Here is a 16,337-nt window from a genome sequence, read left to right as displayed (position 1 = left end):
CATATTTAGTTTTATTTACTCTAATAGGGAGGTTCAGAACATCTTAGCTGTCAATGAGCACTTTGGACTATATTTGTTCATTTATGTGAGGCTACTTATTCATTTCCTTATGATTTAAAAAGTCAATGTTTGCGCGATCTTCAAAATATATTCTATTTCACTCTGCATAATTTAAGTCATTTGTACTTATTTTTCTGAATGTATGTTACATATATCATTATTATTAAAAAAAAGAACATGTTTATATTAACTTAAATTTTAATATATTCCCTATGTTCTTAAGTAGTTAAAATTGAGATTTTGTATTTAGTATGTGAGGAAATGGGGGAAAATAAAAATTAGGAGGTGGGGGTTGGAGTTATTGCTGTTTTTGTTAACTTTTAATTTGCAAATCATTGAAAAAATACTATTTTGAATGAAAAATAAATAAATAATATTTCTGGCTCCATGGCGACCTTCACATCGGGGAGTTCCGGCAAGAAATTCGACCCACTTTCACCCCTGCTGATTATTATAAATATTCTTGTAAATGAATCTTATTGCTGACACTGCGTTTCGGGGTCATCAACATGTTGTGCCCCCCCTGCCCCAAAAGTCATAATCTGCCTATGTTTTAAACAAATTATGTCACAATGAAAAAAACGGCGTCTGTAAAAAAGTCACGGATATCTACCTCATAACTATCGCTTAATTGTATTTTTTTTTGTTACTGTCGCATTTTCTCCGATATATGAGATGATAAATAATCGGTCCAAACAAAGAAAAATTGAAAAAAAAAAAACCCGTTTAAAAGGGTAAATATATGAAAAAGAAAATCTCGACCACTCCTTGATGTCTGCGATATCTGCATCGCGCCCCTTGTTATATTACCATGCTTCACCCATAAAATCTCCCAAAAATCCAGCTGTGGGCATTCACAGCTGTGTCTTGACACTCGGTGATACATGCTACATGGAGTTTTTGGATCGAAACAAAGTAAGTACGCAATAATATCTCGTTAAAGTCATGGCGTCTGTAATTCTGCTCTTGCGTGCTCTCACCTCCAGATAGGGTTTTGCTGTTTAAAAAACTTTTTTTTTTTTTCTTAAATGCCCGCCTGTTCAAAATTTTTCTCCCCCAGAAAATTGAGATTTTAAGCTTTCCAATGATGTATCACACATGCATATCGGAAAATTTTGAAAGTTGGCCAAATTAGGGGTCTCAAAGCGGAAGTTTAAGTCACCTGAGTGTTTTCCACCATATAGGAAAGTCAATGACATGCAATGACACTTTTCGGCCACCAGGAGGGGCCTTGCCCCTCCTTAAACTCCGCTTATGAAAATTTACGTACATTGTTGACCATTAATTCTGTGTCAATTCAATTTTATGTGTTATAAAACGTTACTCCAGCAGATGGTGGCAGTGGGCAAACAATTGTGATTTAAAATGATTAATTGTAAATAAATATTACCATCTCAATCATGCTAGCTGCGGACAAATGTCCATTTTGCCGTCTAGAAAGCGACATTATCAGAGGTAGGTTATTACCTTTTGTGGTCGAAAAAGGTTTAAGTTTCAATGTTTTGTTAAAAGTGTATTTTATATTTGCAACCTAAAATTATGCAGCCAATTGAAAACCGGTCTCCAGACAGGTGCGTCCAATCTTTGTATAATCAATTACGACTTCCCAACTTGCCTTCTGATTGGTTGCTACAGCCGCTTCACGCTACCCGGAAGTGGCGCTCACCTCTAAAGTAGCGCTAAAATGCTGGAGTCGGTTCTTTGCACGAGTGTCACAAGTATAGCGACGAGATGCATAAAAACAAAAGCGCAAACGTTGTACTTTTCCAGATGACCTCAGCGCTGATTGTAGCGTGTTTTTTGGTGTACAAGGCCGACTGTTATCGTCTGAAGAAAGCAGACAGAAGAAAATATTCACCTGAGGGCCTCAGGCGGGGTAAGATTGTGTTTGGGGAGGTTCTTCATGGGGATCCCCCTTTGTTGGAAGAAAAATCCAAGAAGGCAAACATTTCTGTCCAGGATGAGGCCGCTTATCAAGCTGATTCTACTGGTAAGAAATTGACCAATTCAAATTGCCCTGTTTTCAAACTCCTGTAAAATGTATTTTCCTTATTTAAAATGGTGCTTAGGCGACTGGGCTGTAAGCCCAATACCACTAAAGCCACCCACATCCCAGGAGGCTTCATTGAGACGCTTGACATCTCTACAGTGTGGAGATCACCACATGAAGCTCAGTGTGAAGACCCCATGGCTCTCCCATATGACAGTGCAGCAAGGTGAAGTGCCATGTTTTTTAAAATGTTTTGGAGGTGCTGTCATTTGCAACTTAAATTTGATTTTCCTGTCATTGTCTCACACAGCTCCAAACGCACCTCCATTGCCGTTGCCCCTGGTGCCCTTAAACTGCGGTTACATTGTGCATCGAAATACCCTCGGATTCCTCATCTACGTTCCTTATGGTGGTTGTTACATGCTTCAACAGGTAATGGTAACACAAAAAAATTATATACAATTTTTAAAATATTTGAAGATCCCCCCCCCCGTTGATTAAAAAAAAAAAACATTTGTAATTGAAAGTGCGGAAAACGTGAAATCTACAATATGTATTTACTGTAATTTCTGGACTACAAAGCCCACCCGATTATAAGGCGCACCGGGTAAATTTCACATTTTAGAAAGAAATCCACATATATGCCGTACTTGACTATAAACTGCAGGTGTCCCAGAGGTTGCGCTAGACTTTTTTTGTTGTCTGTCATTTTGACTGACAGGTAGGGCTGGGCGATATGGCCTTAAACATGTATCATGATAAATTGAGCGGATTTATCTCGATAACGATAAATGACGATAAATTCGCCCGAGCGGACTGTTATATAATTTGAAAATCTGAATCAATGCATGAAATACAAATTAACTATTTCTTGATTTATTTACCAGCATTCAATTTGATATACTGTATTTAACAATTGTACATGCAGTCTAAACATTAAGTTTATAAAAATGTATTGTAAGCAATAAGAATTCAAGTATGAACATTTATAACAGCGTGTATGACTTGAACAATGTACATTGTCAAAATCAATATGCCTGTGCAAACATGTAATTGTAACACAAATGACTTGCAGCTTGAACAGTACACTTCAAAAAGACAACTTATTGTTAATGGCTGCTGTGACATAATTATTAAATACAAGTGTTTACTTTATGGTTTAAGGTTTTTTTTCCCCCCAGTGCATTTTAATAAAAATAGCTGGGGCCATTTCTCGGTCATTATAAGTTTTGCCGTTGGATTGTACTTTATGCTGAATGCTTTACCATCACAAAAGCTATCAGAGGAATCACACACAGACAGATACAAAATAACGCCACATAGTAATTGCTAGATGCAGTCCGTGCCCAATCCACTCATTAAGTTCAGCCGTTTCGACAAGGTTAGAGCCGCTATCAGACTCCATAACGTTCATTTGTAGCGTTAGCCGCTAGCTAGCGTTAGCCTGGCTACCAGTAGAAAGCACTGAAAGCACCATCTCCGGAAATCGTGAGAACAAAGGAGGACAGCGGGTGAAAGCCCGTCTGGATGCCACCAAGAGTCTACTAAATGTCGGTTGAAAGTTTGGTGAACCTCCCTTAAGCCACACTCCATCACGTTTTGCTTGTAGCGTTAGCTGCTAGCGTTAGCTTACCGGGCTTTTGTTTGATTGGCTTCCTGATGATCACGTGACTCCCTACGTAAGCACATTCACTGCTTTCTTAAAGGGGAATGAACATAGACGAACAACACAGAATCAAAGCGGGATGAAAAGACTATATTTTCTTGTTTTATTAATTTACCGAATTTACCGACATGGTCAAAATTACGTCGGTCATCGTTAAGAATTTCGGTGACGGTAAATTTTCGGTTTACCGCCCTGCTCTACTGACAGGGTCATAAAAATCCGGTCATAATCTATTTTTACCCGTCACTTAAATTTTTAAAGTGATGATAATGACATTGTGGTGACCCTTTGTTTGGCATAATTCACCTTACGTACTTGTGTGTCCATTTGGCCGAGCGCGTTAGCGGCTACGACACAGGCACGTGACAGACACTTAAGAGCCGCGCGTGTTCACAGAGAGCAGCAGAGCTACAGCGGCTGGACACAGCAATTCAAGCTAACAAGACTCTTAACATTGCATACCGCTTCAACATATTCAATAGTATTTAGTTTTCATTCATTTTAAATTAATATTCTGTCCGAACAAGCTTAACAGAGAATCCACACTGTGCCATCACACATCAAGCAGATGAATAAGTAACTTTTCTCCGCAGTGACAAAAACAGCTGACTGTGGCCCCAGTAGGTAGGCTACATTATGGAACAATGAAATTAACAGTTCACCTGCTGTGGCCTGAACGGAGTCTTACACCTTCCTCCTGGCGCGCATGGACTTGAATTGCGTGCCCGCTTGTGCAGTCCCTGTTTTTTCACCTCTTTTATCAACACCATCGTCGTTTTGGGGCTTTTTGAAGAAACTTCGGACACTCAGTTGCCTTGACATTTTTCAGAGTAAGGCCAACGACGTCATGCATCAAGAGAGACAATAGCTAATTAATATGCCCACTCGCCACCCAGCGGTCTGGGGTGTGAATTGCAACCTGTCAAAATGACAGGTGGACTTCAGTTTTTTCCGTCACCGTTTTAAAAAATCGGTCAACGACGGAAAATATTCGGTTAACGCGACCCCTGAGGTGTCCTTATCTTAACATTGGATAGATTGATCAAAAATATGTATTTTTAACAGGACTGTGCAGAGACCGATGGAGGGGCAGGTGCTCATAGATCAAAAGGGGCACATGGACAAAAATTTAGTGCACCTTACAACAACATAACTTCCAGTTCAATGAGTTTTACAGTGTAATTGGCTGTGACTGTGACACTTTCATGGGGAGGGCGGGGAACAGTGAATAGAAATCAACACTGTCATCAACACTTTCTGGCTGTGACGGAGTTGGTCTTTGCCTCGTTTCTTCCTTCAACCTCTATATAAAAAAACTTCTTTACTCGTTGGTCATCTGAGAACAAACCAAATTAGATGGTCACTGACCTACCATCAGCAGTTTTTTCAAAACTATTTAATTGTTATAGAACTTAAAGATGTGTACCTTTCTAGATAAATATGGTTGCCTGTAGAGAGTAGACTCACGCGTCAAAAAAGCCTTGGGGTAATTTATTATTAAAGTGATCCTCTACCTTGAATACACGTAGGCTCTAATTAACCAAAATTGTTCTCCTGTACTAAAAAATATTGTTAGAAACACATAAATTGTTAAATCAATGGCAATTTTTAATAATATTTAGAACACATTTTGACCGACAGTTGGTGCCATGCTTTGCGGGCTCGCAGTGGTGACGTAAAGGGGATCTTTCCAAATGTGTAGCGTATACAACAACTGTGTATTGCTGCTTAAACTCGCGAAGTAAAATGCCACGATGTGCTTTTTGGATGCAATTTCCAGTCAAATTGAAACAAGCGGAGTGACGTGAGTGGTCAAGGTGGAATTATTTTTTGTGAGTAAATGTGCATAAGTGGAAGCTTCTCCCCTTTTTGGTCCCTGTATGCACGTATCCTACCTACCACGCGTTACAACTGGTGCCCGAACATTTTTCCTGGGTCGTTAGGCAAGTAAGGGATCCGTCTATTTTCTTGATTCGACGGTCCCACCGCAGCTTCAATATTGGTTTTGGATCGGTCTATTTTATGGATTTGACGCTCCTACAGAGGCTTTTCGGATCCGTCTATTTTGTGGATTCGACGGCCTGATCGCAGCTGCAACGTTATCATGGGATTGGTCTAATTCCTGGATCTTCGAGTGAGTGAAAAAAAAACAAAAAAACGCGGATTTGGATTACTATTCTTTTTTTGTTGACTATTCTTCGTGGGAGTTTTCCCCAAATCATACCAAATAAAGCACTATGGCACGCTACAGTGACGACAGTGACTCTGACATGGACATTACTTTTATGTTGGAGTTCGTCTGGGAACGCGTGTGTACCGCTGAGCTCCCGAGTGGTCAAGGTGGAAATATTATTTTTTGTGAATAAATGTGCATAAATGGAAGCTTCTCCCCCTTTTGGTACTTTTATTCACGTATCCTACCTACCACGCATTACAATGTACAAGACATGGATTACACTCGATTCCAGGATTTGTTCCCGTCAGATGACGAATTTAATGAGGACAGTTGGCACACGACAGCTCTGGATGCTAAAAATCTACATAATTATACTGGGATAAGTTTGAAAACGCAATAGGTTACCTTGAGGAACATAAACCGGTGTTCTCAACAGCATACACTCTCTAGCTCCATTGTCATTGAGACGCACTTGCCGCTAGTACATCACCAGTTTTTCCCAACTTGTCTTATCAGGTACTTTATTTTCTGCTCTCAATTAGCCTTTGCTGCTCGTCTTGTGAACGACCGACAGTGCTGTCCTGCTCCTCACTTTTCCGATCTGGTTCATATTGGAAGGGCAGAACCGACGACATGTTGGGGTAGCTAAGAGTGACACGCTGAAAGTTCGGCAACGGGCCAAGTCACGTCACGCACTCACGCACTGCGACGTAACAAGAATGGCGACATATCACTTAAAAATAATTTTACAAACTTTGTTAAAACGAAAACATTAAGAGGGGTTTTAATATCAAATTATTATAAATCATACTTACGTTTATCTTTTAAGAATTACATGTCTTAAAGATCGAGGATCACTTTAAAGTAGAAAACTATAACGGTTTAATAGGGTAATGGCGTTTGTTTTCAATCATCAAATGTCCTCACTCACCACACACCTTGGTCAGAGGAACAGCATGCGGGGGGGGGGCACAAAAAAAAGCATTGTCGAAAGGGGCACTTTGGGCATGTAGGGGCAAAGGGGCTCTAGCACCCCCCCGTACGTGCCTGTTTAACCAGATATACTCATCAAGATCACAAACTCGTGTTGTCTGAATGCTGAAAAACTTAAAGGTCATTAATCCACTTTAACTTGCCTAAACTTGAAGTGGATGAAATCCTCTTAAAAACTGTTAACATCTAGCGCTAGCCCTTATATAGCAGCTTTGTTGTAGCATACTGTGACAATAAATATCTCCGAATGCCAGTTGAAAACTGCTAATCAACGCTAGCATCGCGTTCTCTTGTCTTAGCAAATAGTGGATGCTCATCCATTTAAAAATTGTTCTTTTGTAGCAGCATACAGTATCACATGGAGCCATATTCATCTATAAAATCCTGGGTTTTTGAGTAAGTCTGACGAGCTTCTGGCAAGCTTTATTGGTGCTGTGTAGTGTGGCTTAGAGCTAGAGTGTGAAGGCAAAATTTGGAAAGCCATTCTTTTAAAATGTCAAATTATTCAATTAAAAAAAAAAAAAAAAAAAAAATCATGAATAAGCCGCTTCCTTATAAAAGCCGCAGGGTAGAAACGGCGAGAAATAAGTAATGGCTTATAGTCCGAAAAATAGGGTATGTTAATTTTTTTGAGACCATATGGGATTTTTAATTAAAAAAAAAAACAAAACAAACAAAAAAAAACTTTTCCACTCCATGAATTCTCCACTAAAACTGCTAGTGTCTACAAACATACGGCTACAGTAGATATCATACAGTGGGGAGAACAAATATTTGATACACTGCCAATGGGTTTTCCCATTGGCAGTGTATCAAATACTTGTTCTCCCCACTGAATATATGTAGAACTAGACGCAAAATGACGGACGACGGCGGTGTTAGAACTTGTATTATTGAACAGAGATGCGAAATGACAGACTTGGCGGCGTTAGTAAACAGCCGCCATCTTAAAGCAGAAGACTTTTCTAGATGGCTGTTTTGTAGCGAACCTAATTAATTTTTTATCTAAAATACTCCTAAATCGGCAAAATCTTGTCTTGAATCTATCTTTAAATGATGAAAGTTTTAAAACTTTGACATGTCAAAAGTAGACAGAAGGGAAATTATGGAATAACGGGAACAATTTTAACAACTGTAACGGTTGATTCACAACATTAAATTAATTGAATGTAGTTTAAAGCTGCTGATACAGAACGGGGACTGGAGTATTTTATTTACTGTTATTTTTGCATATTTGTTTACTGTTATATATTAACTTGATACTGAAATAGTAGTTTGGTTTAGCCTGAGAGGATTTTTGAACAATTTTGAAACTAATGTACAAAACATTAAAAAAAAAAAAAAAGAGGGGGGGGTGCATCAATAATCGTTTTATAATCGAATCGGAGCCTCTGAATCGTAATCGTAATCGAATCGTTAGGTGCCCAAAGATTCCCAGCTCTACTGCTTTTAGGTTTGTGGTGCTGATTTGATATGCTAAACGCTCATTGCTTTGTTTGTGCTTGTACTAGCATTCGCATCATGCATGAGCTGCTTCAGGCTGGAGGTGGCAGTCACGAGTAAAAATGTGACCATTTAGTCCCTGTAACATATCGTCTACCTTAAAAAATTGGATCAAATTATGAAATTGCTTTTCTCCATAACTTTACTGTCACAATATGGCTGGAATATGAATTTTACTACATCTACCGCAAATATTTCTCAATATTTCCGGTGCCGCCTTAATCTTTTAAGCACAAAAGTCTCAAAATACGACAAGAACATGGCTGAGTTTTACTGCAGATGTCTGTCATCTTTTGGTGCAAAATAGGCACCTTATTTGCACCTCTGGATTGTTAAGTCAGCAATGTTGCAATTTTGTGGCGTTTGTGCCAAAAGGTTAATAGTACTACTCTGTAGGTACTTAGCAACATGCAGTTGTGTAATCCTTTCTTTTGTTTCTCTCCAGGCTGGAAGTTACGTTCTTCCAATGCATTGGCAGGGAATTCCAGTCTTGCTAATGTGCACCAAACATTCTCCGACTGACGCCCCGAAGGTCGCAGCCCCACTTCCAACCAAGGTGCCAAATATGGGCCATGTCCCCAAGGTGCCCCCTATCCCCAGAGGTCCAGGCTCTCCTTTAGGCATCTGGTCTCCAAATGACCCTCATGGCCTGTCCCAATCCCCTTTTTGGCCCAGGTCCCACTCTCCTCATCCTGTGCCTCATGTCCCCAAGTGGCCCTTTGTTCCCAATTGGCCACCTGTCCCTCACCCTGGACTTCAGAAGCCCCCATTGCCAAAGGACCCCATGTACAATTACAGGCTGCCTGCACCCCACAACCCCTATATGTCTCATTACCCAGTCATGCCGCACATGCCTTACGTACACAATATGCCTAGGCCATACCAGGTTCCCAATGGAATGGCAGAGTATCCTGTCTACAACCCATCCCTCTGGAACTTCCCAGAACATAAGCCACGATCTGGGAACTCCAAACAAAATGATCCTGGTAAATCGGCAACTCTCTTAAAATTTCCCCAAGGTCCTCAAACTACTCTTGCTCCAATGAAGACGACTATACCTGCACCGACTACGGCAGCACCAGCGACAGACACCACTGCGTTACCATACAATCCGTTGTTCCAATACCCACCTGAGCTTATGCACTATATCTCTTATGAAGACTTGCTTGCTGCAATGTATGCCAATCAGCAAAAATAGCTCAAATAAATTTCCTTGGAACGTGCCTTCCTCTAATTCTTATATTGTTTGACTTTTGTAATTTACTGCTTTGTAACTTTCTAGATTTCTTGAATGACTTCAGACAATTTCTTTAAAGAACCTGGTTCAAACTACTGTATGTGTTCTGAGTTGAATGTTGTGAACATTTTATACAGACTGGATTGGCCTGCATCTGCAAAATGTGTAAAAGGTGATGAATTTCAGGTTTAAATTGTATTTCAGGTTTAAATTGTAATCACTTAGTTATAAAAACATTGGGCAGGGTACGTGTACAGACTATACACTGGGCTTGGCTAAAACATTCACCTTTGCCAAAAACCTTGGCAAATCTGTGTTGCTTACAACCCCTAGCAAAAAGTATGGAAACGCTATTCTCGGACGAGCACTCACTCAAACATTTTGTCATGTAGAACAAACTCTGATTAAAAAGCTTGAAAAAATTAGTTCAAAAGTGCAACTCTTTAGCATTCAGAAACACTAAAAGAAATGAATAAACATTGTGGTGGTCAGTAAATGTTATTTATAGCGCAAGTGCTGGTAAATATAGAATCACTCCATTCTGAGGAGGAAAATTGAATCATGAGAAATACATCTCTAGTATTTAGTTGCACCACCTCTGGCTTTTATGACAGCTTGCAGTCTGAGGCACTTGAGTGATGGTATTCATCAATTTGGTGCCAATTCTTGCAGACTGCAGTTGCCAGATCATGTGGACCCCCCCCCCCCCCCCCCCACCCCCAATTTCCACAGGTTTTCAATAGGGTTGAGATCTGGGCTATTTGCAGGCCATGACATTGACTGGATGAGTTTTTTCTTTTTTTTCAAGGAATGTTTAAACAGTTTTAGCTCTGTGGCAAGATGCATTGTTATCTTGGAAAACGATTTAATTATCCCCAAACATTTTAAATTGAAGGGATAAGCAGTCTAAATTTTCAATGTAAACTTGTGCATTTATTGAAGATTTAACCACAGCCATCTCCCCAGTGCCTTTGACTGACATGCAGCCCCATATCATCAAGGACTGAGGGAATTTTGATGTTTTCTTCAGGCAGTCATCTTTGTAAATCTCACTGGAACGGCACCAAACAAAAGTTCCAGCATCATCACCTTGTCCAATGCAGATTCTTCATCACTATGAGCAAACTATTCCACAAAGGGGCGCAGTGGGTGCGGGTTTTTGTTGCAACCCATTAAGAGGACACCATTTCACCAATCTGCTGTTTTACAAGTGCAATCAGTCGATTGCAGTCAGGTACTTCACATTTCTGCTGAAACCGCATTGGTTAAACTATCTGTGCTGGGTCAGTTGGAACAAAGACAAGGACCCACTGCGGCCCTCGAGGACCGGTTTGCCCACCCCTGCTCTATGAAGTAAGGCGGGGTCCCCAAACTTTTTCCTGTAAGGGCCACATAACTTTTTCCTTCTCTGATGAGGAGCCGGGTCAGTTTGTAACAGAAAAAGTGTGATGATTGTAGGAGTGCCTAAATGTAAAAATTCATTGTTTTTCAGAAAGCCACAATCAAATAACCCTTTCTGAATTCTTCATGGAACAAAAGTAAATAAAATAAAAATAATTTAATATAATATCGCGTTAATAGGCGGTAATTAATTTTTAAAATCAATCACGTAAAAATAATTGACGCATTTAACGCACATGCCCCGCTCAAATAGATTAAAATGACAGCACAGTGTCATGTCCATTTGTTACTTGTGTTTTTTGGTGTTTTGTCACCCTCTGCTGGCGCTTGGGTGCGACTGATTTTATGGGTTTTAGCACCATGAGCATTGTGTAATTATTGACATCAACAATGGCGAGCTACATGTTTATTTTTTGTTTGAAAATTTTACAAATTTTATTAAAACGAAAACTTTAAGAGGGGTTTTAATATAAAATTTCTGTAACTTGTACTAACATTTATCTTTTAAGAACTACAAGTCTTTCTATCCCTGGATCACTTTAACAGAATGTTAATGATGATAATGCCATCTTGTTGATTTATTGTTATACTAAACAAATACAGTACTTATGTACAGTATATTGAATGTATATAGCCGTCTTCTGTCTTATCTTTCCATTCCAACAATAATTTACAGAAAAATATGGCATATTTTATTGATGGTTTGAATTGCGATTAATTACGATGAATTAATTTTTAAGCTGTGATTAACTCGATTAAAAATTTTCATCGTTTGACAGCCCATAATATAATATAATATAATATAATATAATATAATATAATATAATATAATATAATATAATATAATATAATATAATAATAACACGATTAATTAAATAGATAATAACCAAATAACCCTCTCTGGGTTCTTCACAGAAAAAAGCCAGGAAATAAATAACACTATTGACAACAACAAAAAAATGTTCAAGGGGCCGGACCAAATGTGGAGTCCGGCCCGCGGGCCGTAGTTTGGGGACCCCTGAAGTAAGGGGAAACTGACAGATTTGTGCTCATATTTAAATTAATAATGACGGGTTATATGATTATTGATTTAAACAAATATTCTGTCAACTTCATAGTGAATATGTAAGCATTGTTTATAATGTTTTTTTTAAATAACACCAAATTATTTAGGGGAGTTTAAGAATAAGAATTGGATTCTTACGCACCAAGAAATATGACCAATGGCATTGTAGTGCTTAACGAGCTCACCTGTTCTGCCTTTAATGAGCACAGGTGTGACTAGAACTTTTTTCCCCTCAAAGAGATGCCCTTTCAGTTAGGTGTTCCTCAAAATCGAGTGTTTCCACCACTTGGTCAGTGTCACCAAGGATGACGGCAGACGCTCCAAGACGACATGCCTCATGTTGTACAGTTGCGGTTGTCTTGCTTTTGTGCTCCCTCGTCCCGGGTTTCATCTGTTTTCCATGGAAGGCACTCGGTGATGAGCTCGGAATAAGGAGTGGTAAGATTCTCTTCAATGGGAATGAGCTTAACCCTCGCCAAAGCTCATCTTTGTCAGAATCTGATGATTCAGGTAAGACCACCTTCTTGCGTTAACCTGATGAATGCCTTAAATCAGGAGAATTATAGATAAAACCTGGTTCAAAATTAACTGACAAAACACATTTTAAAATGCACCTTTCTCACCAGGGATGCCCCCCCCTCTTGTAAGACTGTGCTAAAACATGTTTTCCCCATTTTTTGAATGGAAAAACCTAAACTTCTAACTTGAACTCTCATTGGTTCTACAGTGATCTTGTTTTTCATGGTTAATGGGGACCAGAACCCGCCGCGATAAGTGAAAAATCGCAAAGTAGCCCCTCCCATTTTTGTTTCGTTGTGTTAAATGTATTCAAATTTTTCATTGGAGCGAAATGCATGCAAAACATGTTTTCACTTTAATTAAAATAAAACGTGTATATTTTAATAAATGGTTTTTAACACTTCAAATGTAATATGCTTTAAACATGTTACTGTCCCACCAAATTATTTTTAAATGACAAAAAATGTAGACTCCCATTCCAGTTAAAAAGTTGAAAAATGCCTGTCTTTTAAATGCTTTATGGGTGTCCTCTAAAACTGCTCACGTACACACGAGTTGCCGCAGCAACTGTTTGACAAGTTAAACGATGTTGATGCATGCGTCGCTTTGAAGTCTTGGCATACCAACGTTTCAGGCAAGATCAAATCTTAACTGTCTGTCAATCATTAACTTTTAATAAGCAACTCCAGCGTACTCACTGCCTGAGGGACTACGCGATCAGCCTGGGACAGCTCTTCTGTATTTTTAAACATTTTTTTAATTGAGAAAAAATCCGCGATGCACTGAGGGCATGAAGTTTAAAGTGCGAAGTAGCTAGGGATCACTGTCTAGATTTAACATCAAATAGGAGGCTACTTGTGAAGGCTGATTTGACTCGTACGGAAAAGACGACCAATTAACATCTCAAATTTTTGAAATTGAAAGAAATAAAGACTATATGTTGAGAACCATTGATCTGTTTTAACCAGGGCTGTCAAAAGTGTCGCGTTAACGGGCGGTAATTTTTAAAATTAATCACGTTAAAATATTGGACGCAATTAACGCACATGCCCCGCTTAGATTAAAATGAGTGTCATGTCCATTTTTTTTGTTTTGTTTTGTCGCCCTCTGCTGGCGCTTGGGTTCGACTGATTTTATGGGTTTCAGCACCATCCATGAGCATTGTGTAATTGACATCAACAATGGCGAGCTACTAGTTTATCTTGTTTGAAAATTTTAATAAAATGAAAACATTAAGAGGGGTTTTAATATAAAATTTCTAACTTGTACTAACATTTACCTTTTAAGCACTACGTCTTTCTATTAATGGATCTCTTTAACAGAATGTTAATGTTAATGCCGTTTTGTTATAAAACAAATCCAGTACTTATGTATATATCAGTCTTGTCTTTCCATTCCAACAATAATTTACAGAAAAATATGGCATATTTTATAGATGTTTTGGATTGCCAATAATTACGATTAATTGATTTTTAAGCTGTGATTAACTCGATTAAAAATTTTAATTGTTTGACAGCCCTAGTTTTGACATGAATTGAGGAAAATTTATAAAGAGCAAAAGAGGTTCCACGTCTACGTGGAAAAAGTACTGTGTGATCTCCCTGTATACTGACAATGGAGTACTTTTTTTTTTTTTTTTCCTCTGAAGGAATGTGGGAGCAGAGTTCATCTGAGCTCAAGGAAGTTGAAGCAGAATGGCGGCGCACAGAGCCGATGTTGCAATGTGGCCCATTAAAGATGATATTTAAAGTCACTGGAATTGGAGCTGCAAACTTGGAGCTTGACCTAGGTACTGCCGCCGCTCCTTTCAAATTTTGAGCAATAAAAAATTTGGCCAACTATCATTTTGACGATGAGTGCATGAGGTAAAATCTTTATGGGTGTCAGTTTGGTTCAATAGTGACCCAAGGCTAAAACAATGCATGAAATTGAATCAAAATTCCATGAAGGATAAGATTGACATGAACTGGCACACAAGCTAAATAAAAATGCTTTGTAGGCTGGAATGTGTTGGTCAAAATGTGACCTAAATCTTGATTTTACAGGCCTCTATTTACTTTGATACTTGAGCTAAAAATGGGAAACTGATGAACAGAAACTCACTTTAGTTTGGAGTGGTTAATTTTCCTGTTTTCAGGTGCTGGTAGGAAACAACCATTGAATGAGGTGCCGGAATCTTGTGGCTATTCACTTCATCAGAATGCGCGTGGACTCGTTTTGGTGGTTCCTTATCGTGGCTGCAATGTGATAAAAGATGCAAGTTTGATTCAAATAGATTCCATTGTTTGTTATAGCCATTTTATAGAATTTGAAGATGTTTCGTATAGCCAAACGTTTTCCTGCTCACTAAGCTTCCTCTAGAATATTCATCCACTCTGCAATGTTGCCTAACCATCCATCTAATCTTGTTTCAGAATGGCTATTATGTACTGCCAATGAGATTCCTGGAGACTTCAATTACACTCGCCTGCTCAATTCATCCCACCTTGACCCCCAAGCAACAAATGCCTGAAATTCCCCAAAACGTGGACCGCCCTAAGCGTGAGCTGGGCAAGGACTCACCCAGCATTGATCCCTACTTACACTATTTAAAGTACCTCTACTACTTGCACATTATAAACAATCCCCACATGTATCCTTATGTACAACAGGTTTACAATCCCCTCTACCAACAACACTCAGACCCTCATTCTCAGTCCTATCCCTATCTTCCAGTGCATTATCCAGTCTATGTGCACTATGAACAGAACCCGGCAGCTCCCTATTGCTACCCACCTGGAGCGCTTTGTCCTTTACCTCTTTACTTCAATCGAAAACCAATTCACTTGGATGAAAATCCCCGTAAGTCTCCCCCATTCTCGGGAACAACATTGCCTCCTGCCGAAGTGCCGACTCCTCCTACAACGCCCCCTACGCCAACCCTCTTTCTTCCCACTAAGAAACCCTTTAAACGTACCGTAACCTCTGCACCTCAAACTACTACTACTACCACCACCACTACAACAACTAAACGACGGTGTAGACCCAGAACCCCGCCTCAGGATAAGAACTTCACACCTTACAGCAGCAATCCCTTTGCACAAGAGATTTTGTACAATGAAGGCGGGCCGAGTCTTGTCAAACCCAAAAGCGCACCTCACACTGGCTACAATTCCGAACCATTTCTAAATTATCAGTACTGGCAACATCAGCGCTGGTTTCCCCAGGAGGAAGATGAATACTTTGACTGGGATGATCCTGAATCTTAGAAACTGGTAAGTATCGCATGGCTGAGTTTTTGTGCACTTCTCTGCTATATTGTAATGTTGTTTTTTTTTTTTTATCCAGGGGTTATCGTGTCAGCATTCAATAAAATATTTTAAGTACAACTTGGTGTTTGGTGTGTAATCAGGGGTGAAAATGGGCCAGAACTGTCAGGAACGCAGTACCGTTATAAGATTCGGGGCCGGAATGCTGTTCCGGTACACGGTGCTTTGATTCCGAAAATATGATGGCAACTGTCAAACACTGTTTTTAAAAAAAAAAAAAAAAAAAAAAAAAAAAATGCTAAGCTGCCACACATGCATTTCATCTCCAAGAAGAAAACAATCTACCAACATGAGATTTACATACACAAGTGTTAACAACAAGCATAATAAAGTGCTTGTGTGGCGTAATCAGTTTCCACCAATATTTATTTTATTCCACGGACGGCATGGAGGTTTCCCCAGCTGCTGCAGTTATGAG

General features: G+C 39.3%; 2 protein-coding genes across 3 annotated transcripts; both read left to right on the top strand.

Annotated features, from left to right (window-relative positions):
• Window positions 1–1,716: 1,716 nt before the first annotated feature.
• LOC130930122 (protein enabled homolog) lies at window positions 1,717–9,611 on the top strand. Its single transcript, XM_057857861.1, has 4 exons — window positions 1,717–2,050; window positions 2,130–2,276; window positions 2,361–2,482; window positions 8,834–9,611. Exons 1-4 carry the CDS (start codon window positions 1,792–1,794, stop codon window positions 9,584–9,586), a joined length of 1,281 nt encoding a protein of 426 aa, XP_057713844.1. The 5' UTR covers window positions 1,717–1,791; the 3' UTR covers window positions 9,587–9,611.
• A 2,702-nt stretch (window positions 9,612–12,313) lies between these two features.
• LOC130930146 (uncharacterized) lies at window positions 12,314–15,950 on the top strand. 2 transcript variants are annotated; one of them, XM_057857899.1, is made up of 5 exons: window positions 12,314–12,530; window positions 14,260–14,400; window positions 14,749–14,867; window positions 15,026–15,865; window positions 15,939–15,950. In XM_057857899.1, the coding sequence occupies exons 1-4, from the start codon at window positions 12,398–12,400 to the stop codon at window positions 15,857–15,859; spliced, it is 1,227 nt and encodes a 408-aa protein (XP_057713882.1). In that variant the 5' UTR covers window positions 12,314–12,397; the 3' UTR covers window positions 15,860–15,865; window positions 15,939–15,950. The 2 variants fall into 2 exon arrangements, with proteins under 2 accessions (XP_057713882.1, XP_057713881.1); XM_057857898.1 differs by having other exon boundaries at window positions 12,315–12,602.
• Window positions 15,951–16,337: the final 387 nt, after the last annotated feature.

This window comes from Corythoichthys intestinalis, chromosome 14 (genome assembly GCF_030265065.1).
Source record: "Corythoichthys intestinalis isolate RoL2023-P3 chromosome 14, ASM3026506v1, whole genome shotgun sequence".
Taxonomy (NCBI): Eukaryota; Metazoa; Chordata; class Actinopteri; order Syngnathiformes; family Syngnathidae; genus Corythoichthys; species Corythoichthys intestinalis.
This window is presented reverse-complemented; position numbering and strand designations above follow the sequence as displayed.

What these genes read in the sequence shown, in the direction of transcription:
- LOC130930146 (XM_057857898.1), top strand. Translation starts at nt 12,398, where the DNA reads ATGACGGCAGACGCTCCAAGACGACATGCCTCATGTTGTACAGTTGCG. An exon ending in GTCAGAATCTGATGATTCAG is followed by an intron (nt 12,603 to 14,259) that starts GTAAGACCACCT and finishes TTTCCTCTGAAG; the next exon opens with GAATGTGGGAGCAGAGTTCA. An exon ending in GCTGCAATGTGATAAAAGAT is followed by an intron (nt 14,868 to 15,025) that starts GCAAGTTTGATT and finishes ATCTTGTTTCAG; the next exon opens with AATGGCTATTATGTACTGCC.
- LOC130930122 (XM_057857861.1), top strand. Translation starts at nt 1,792, where the DNA reads ATGCATAAAAACAAAAGCGCAAACGTTGTACTTTTCCAGATGACCTCA. An exon ending in TTATCAAGCTGATTCTACTG is followed by an intron (nt 2,051 to 2,129) that starts GTAAGAAATTGA and finishes AATGGTGCTTAG; the next exon opens with GCGACTGGGCTGTAAGCCCA. An exon ending in GTTGTTACATGCTTCAACAG is followed by an intron (nt 2,483 to 8,833) that starts GTAATGGTAACA and finishes GTTTCTCTCCAG; the next exon opens with GCTGGAAGTTACGTTCTTCC.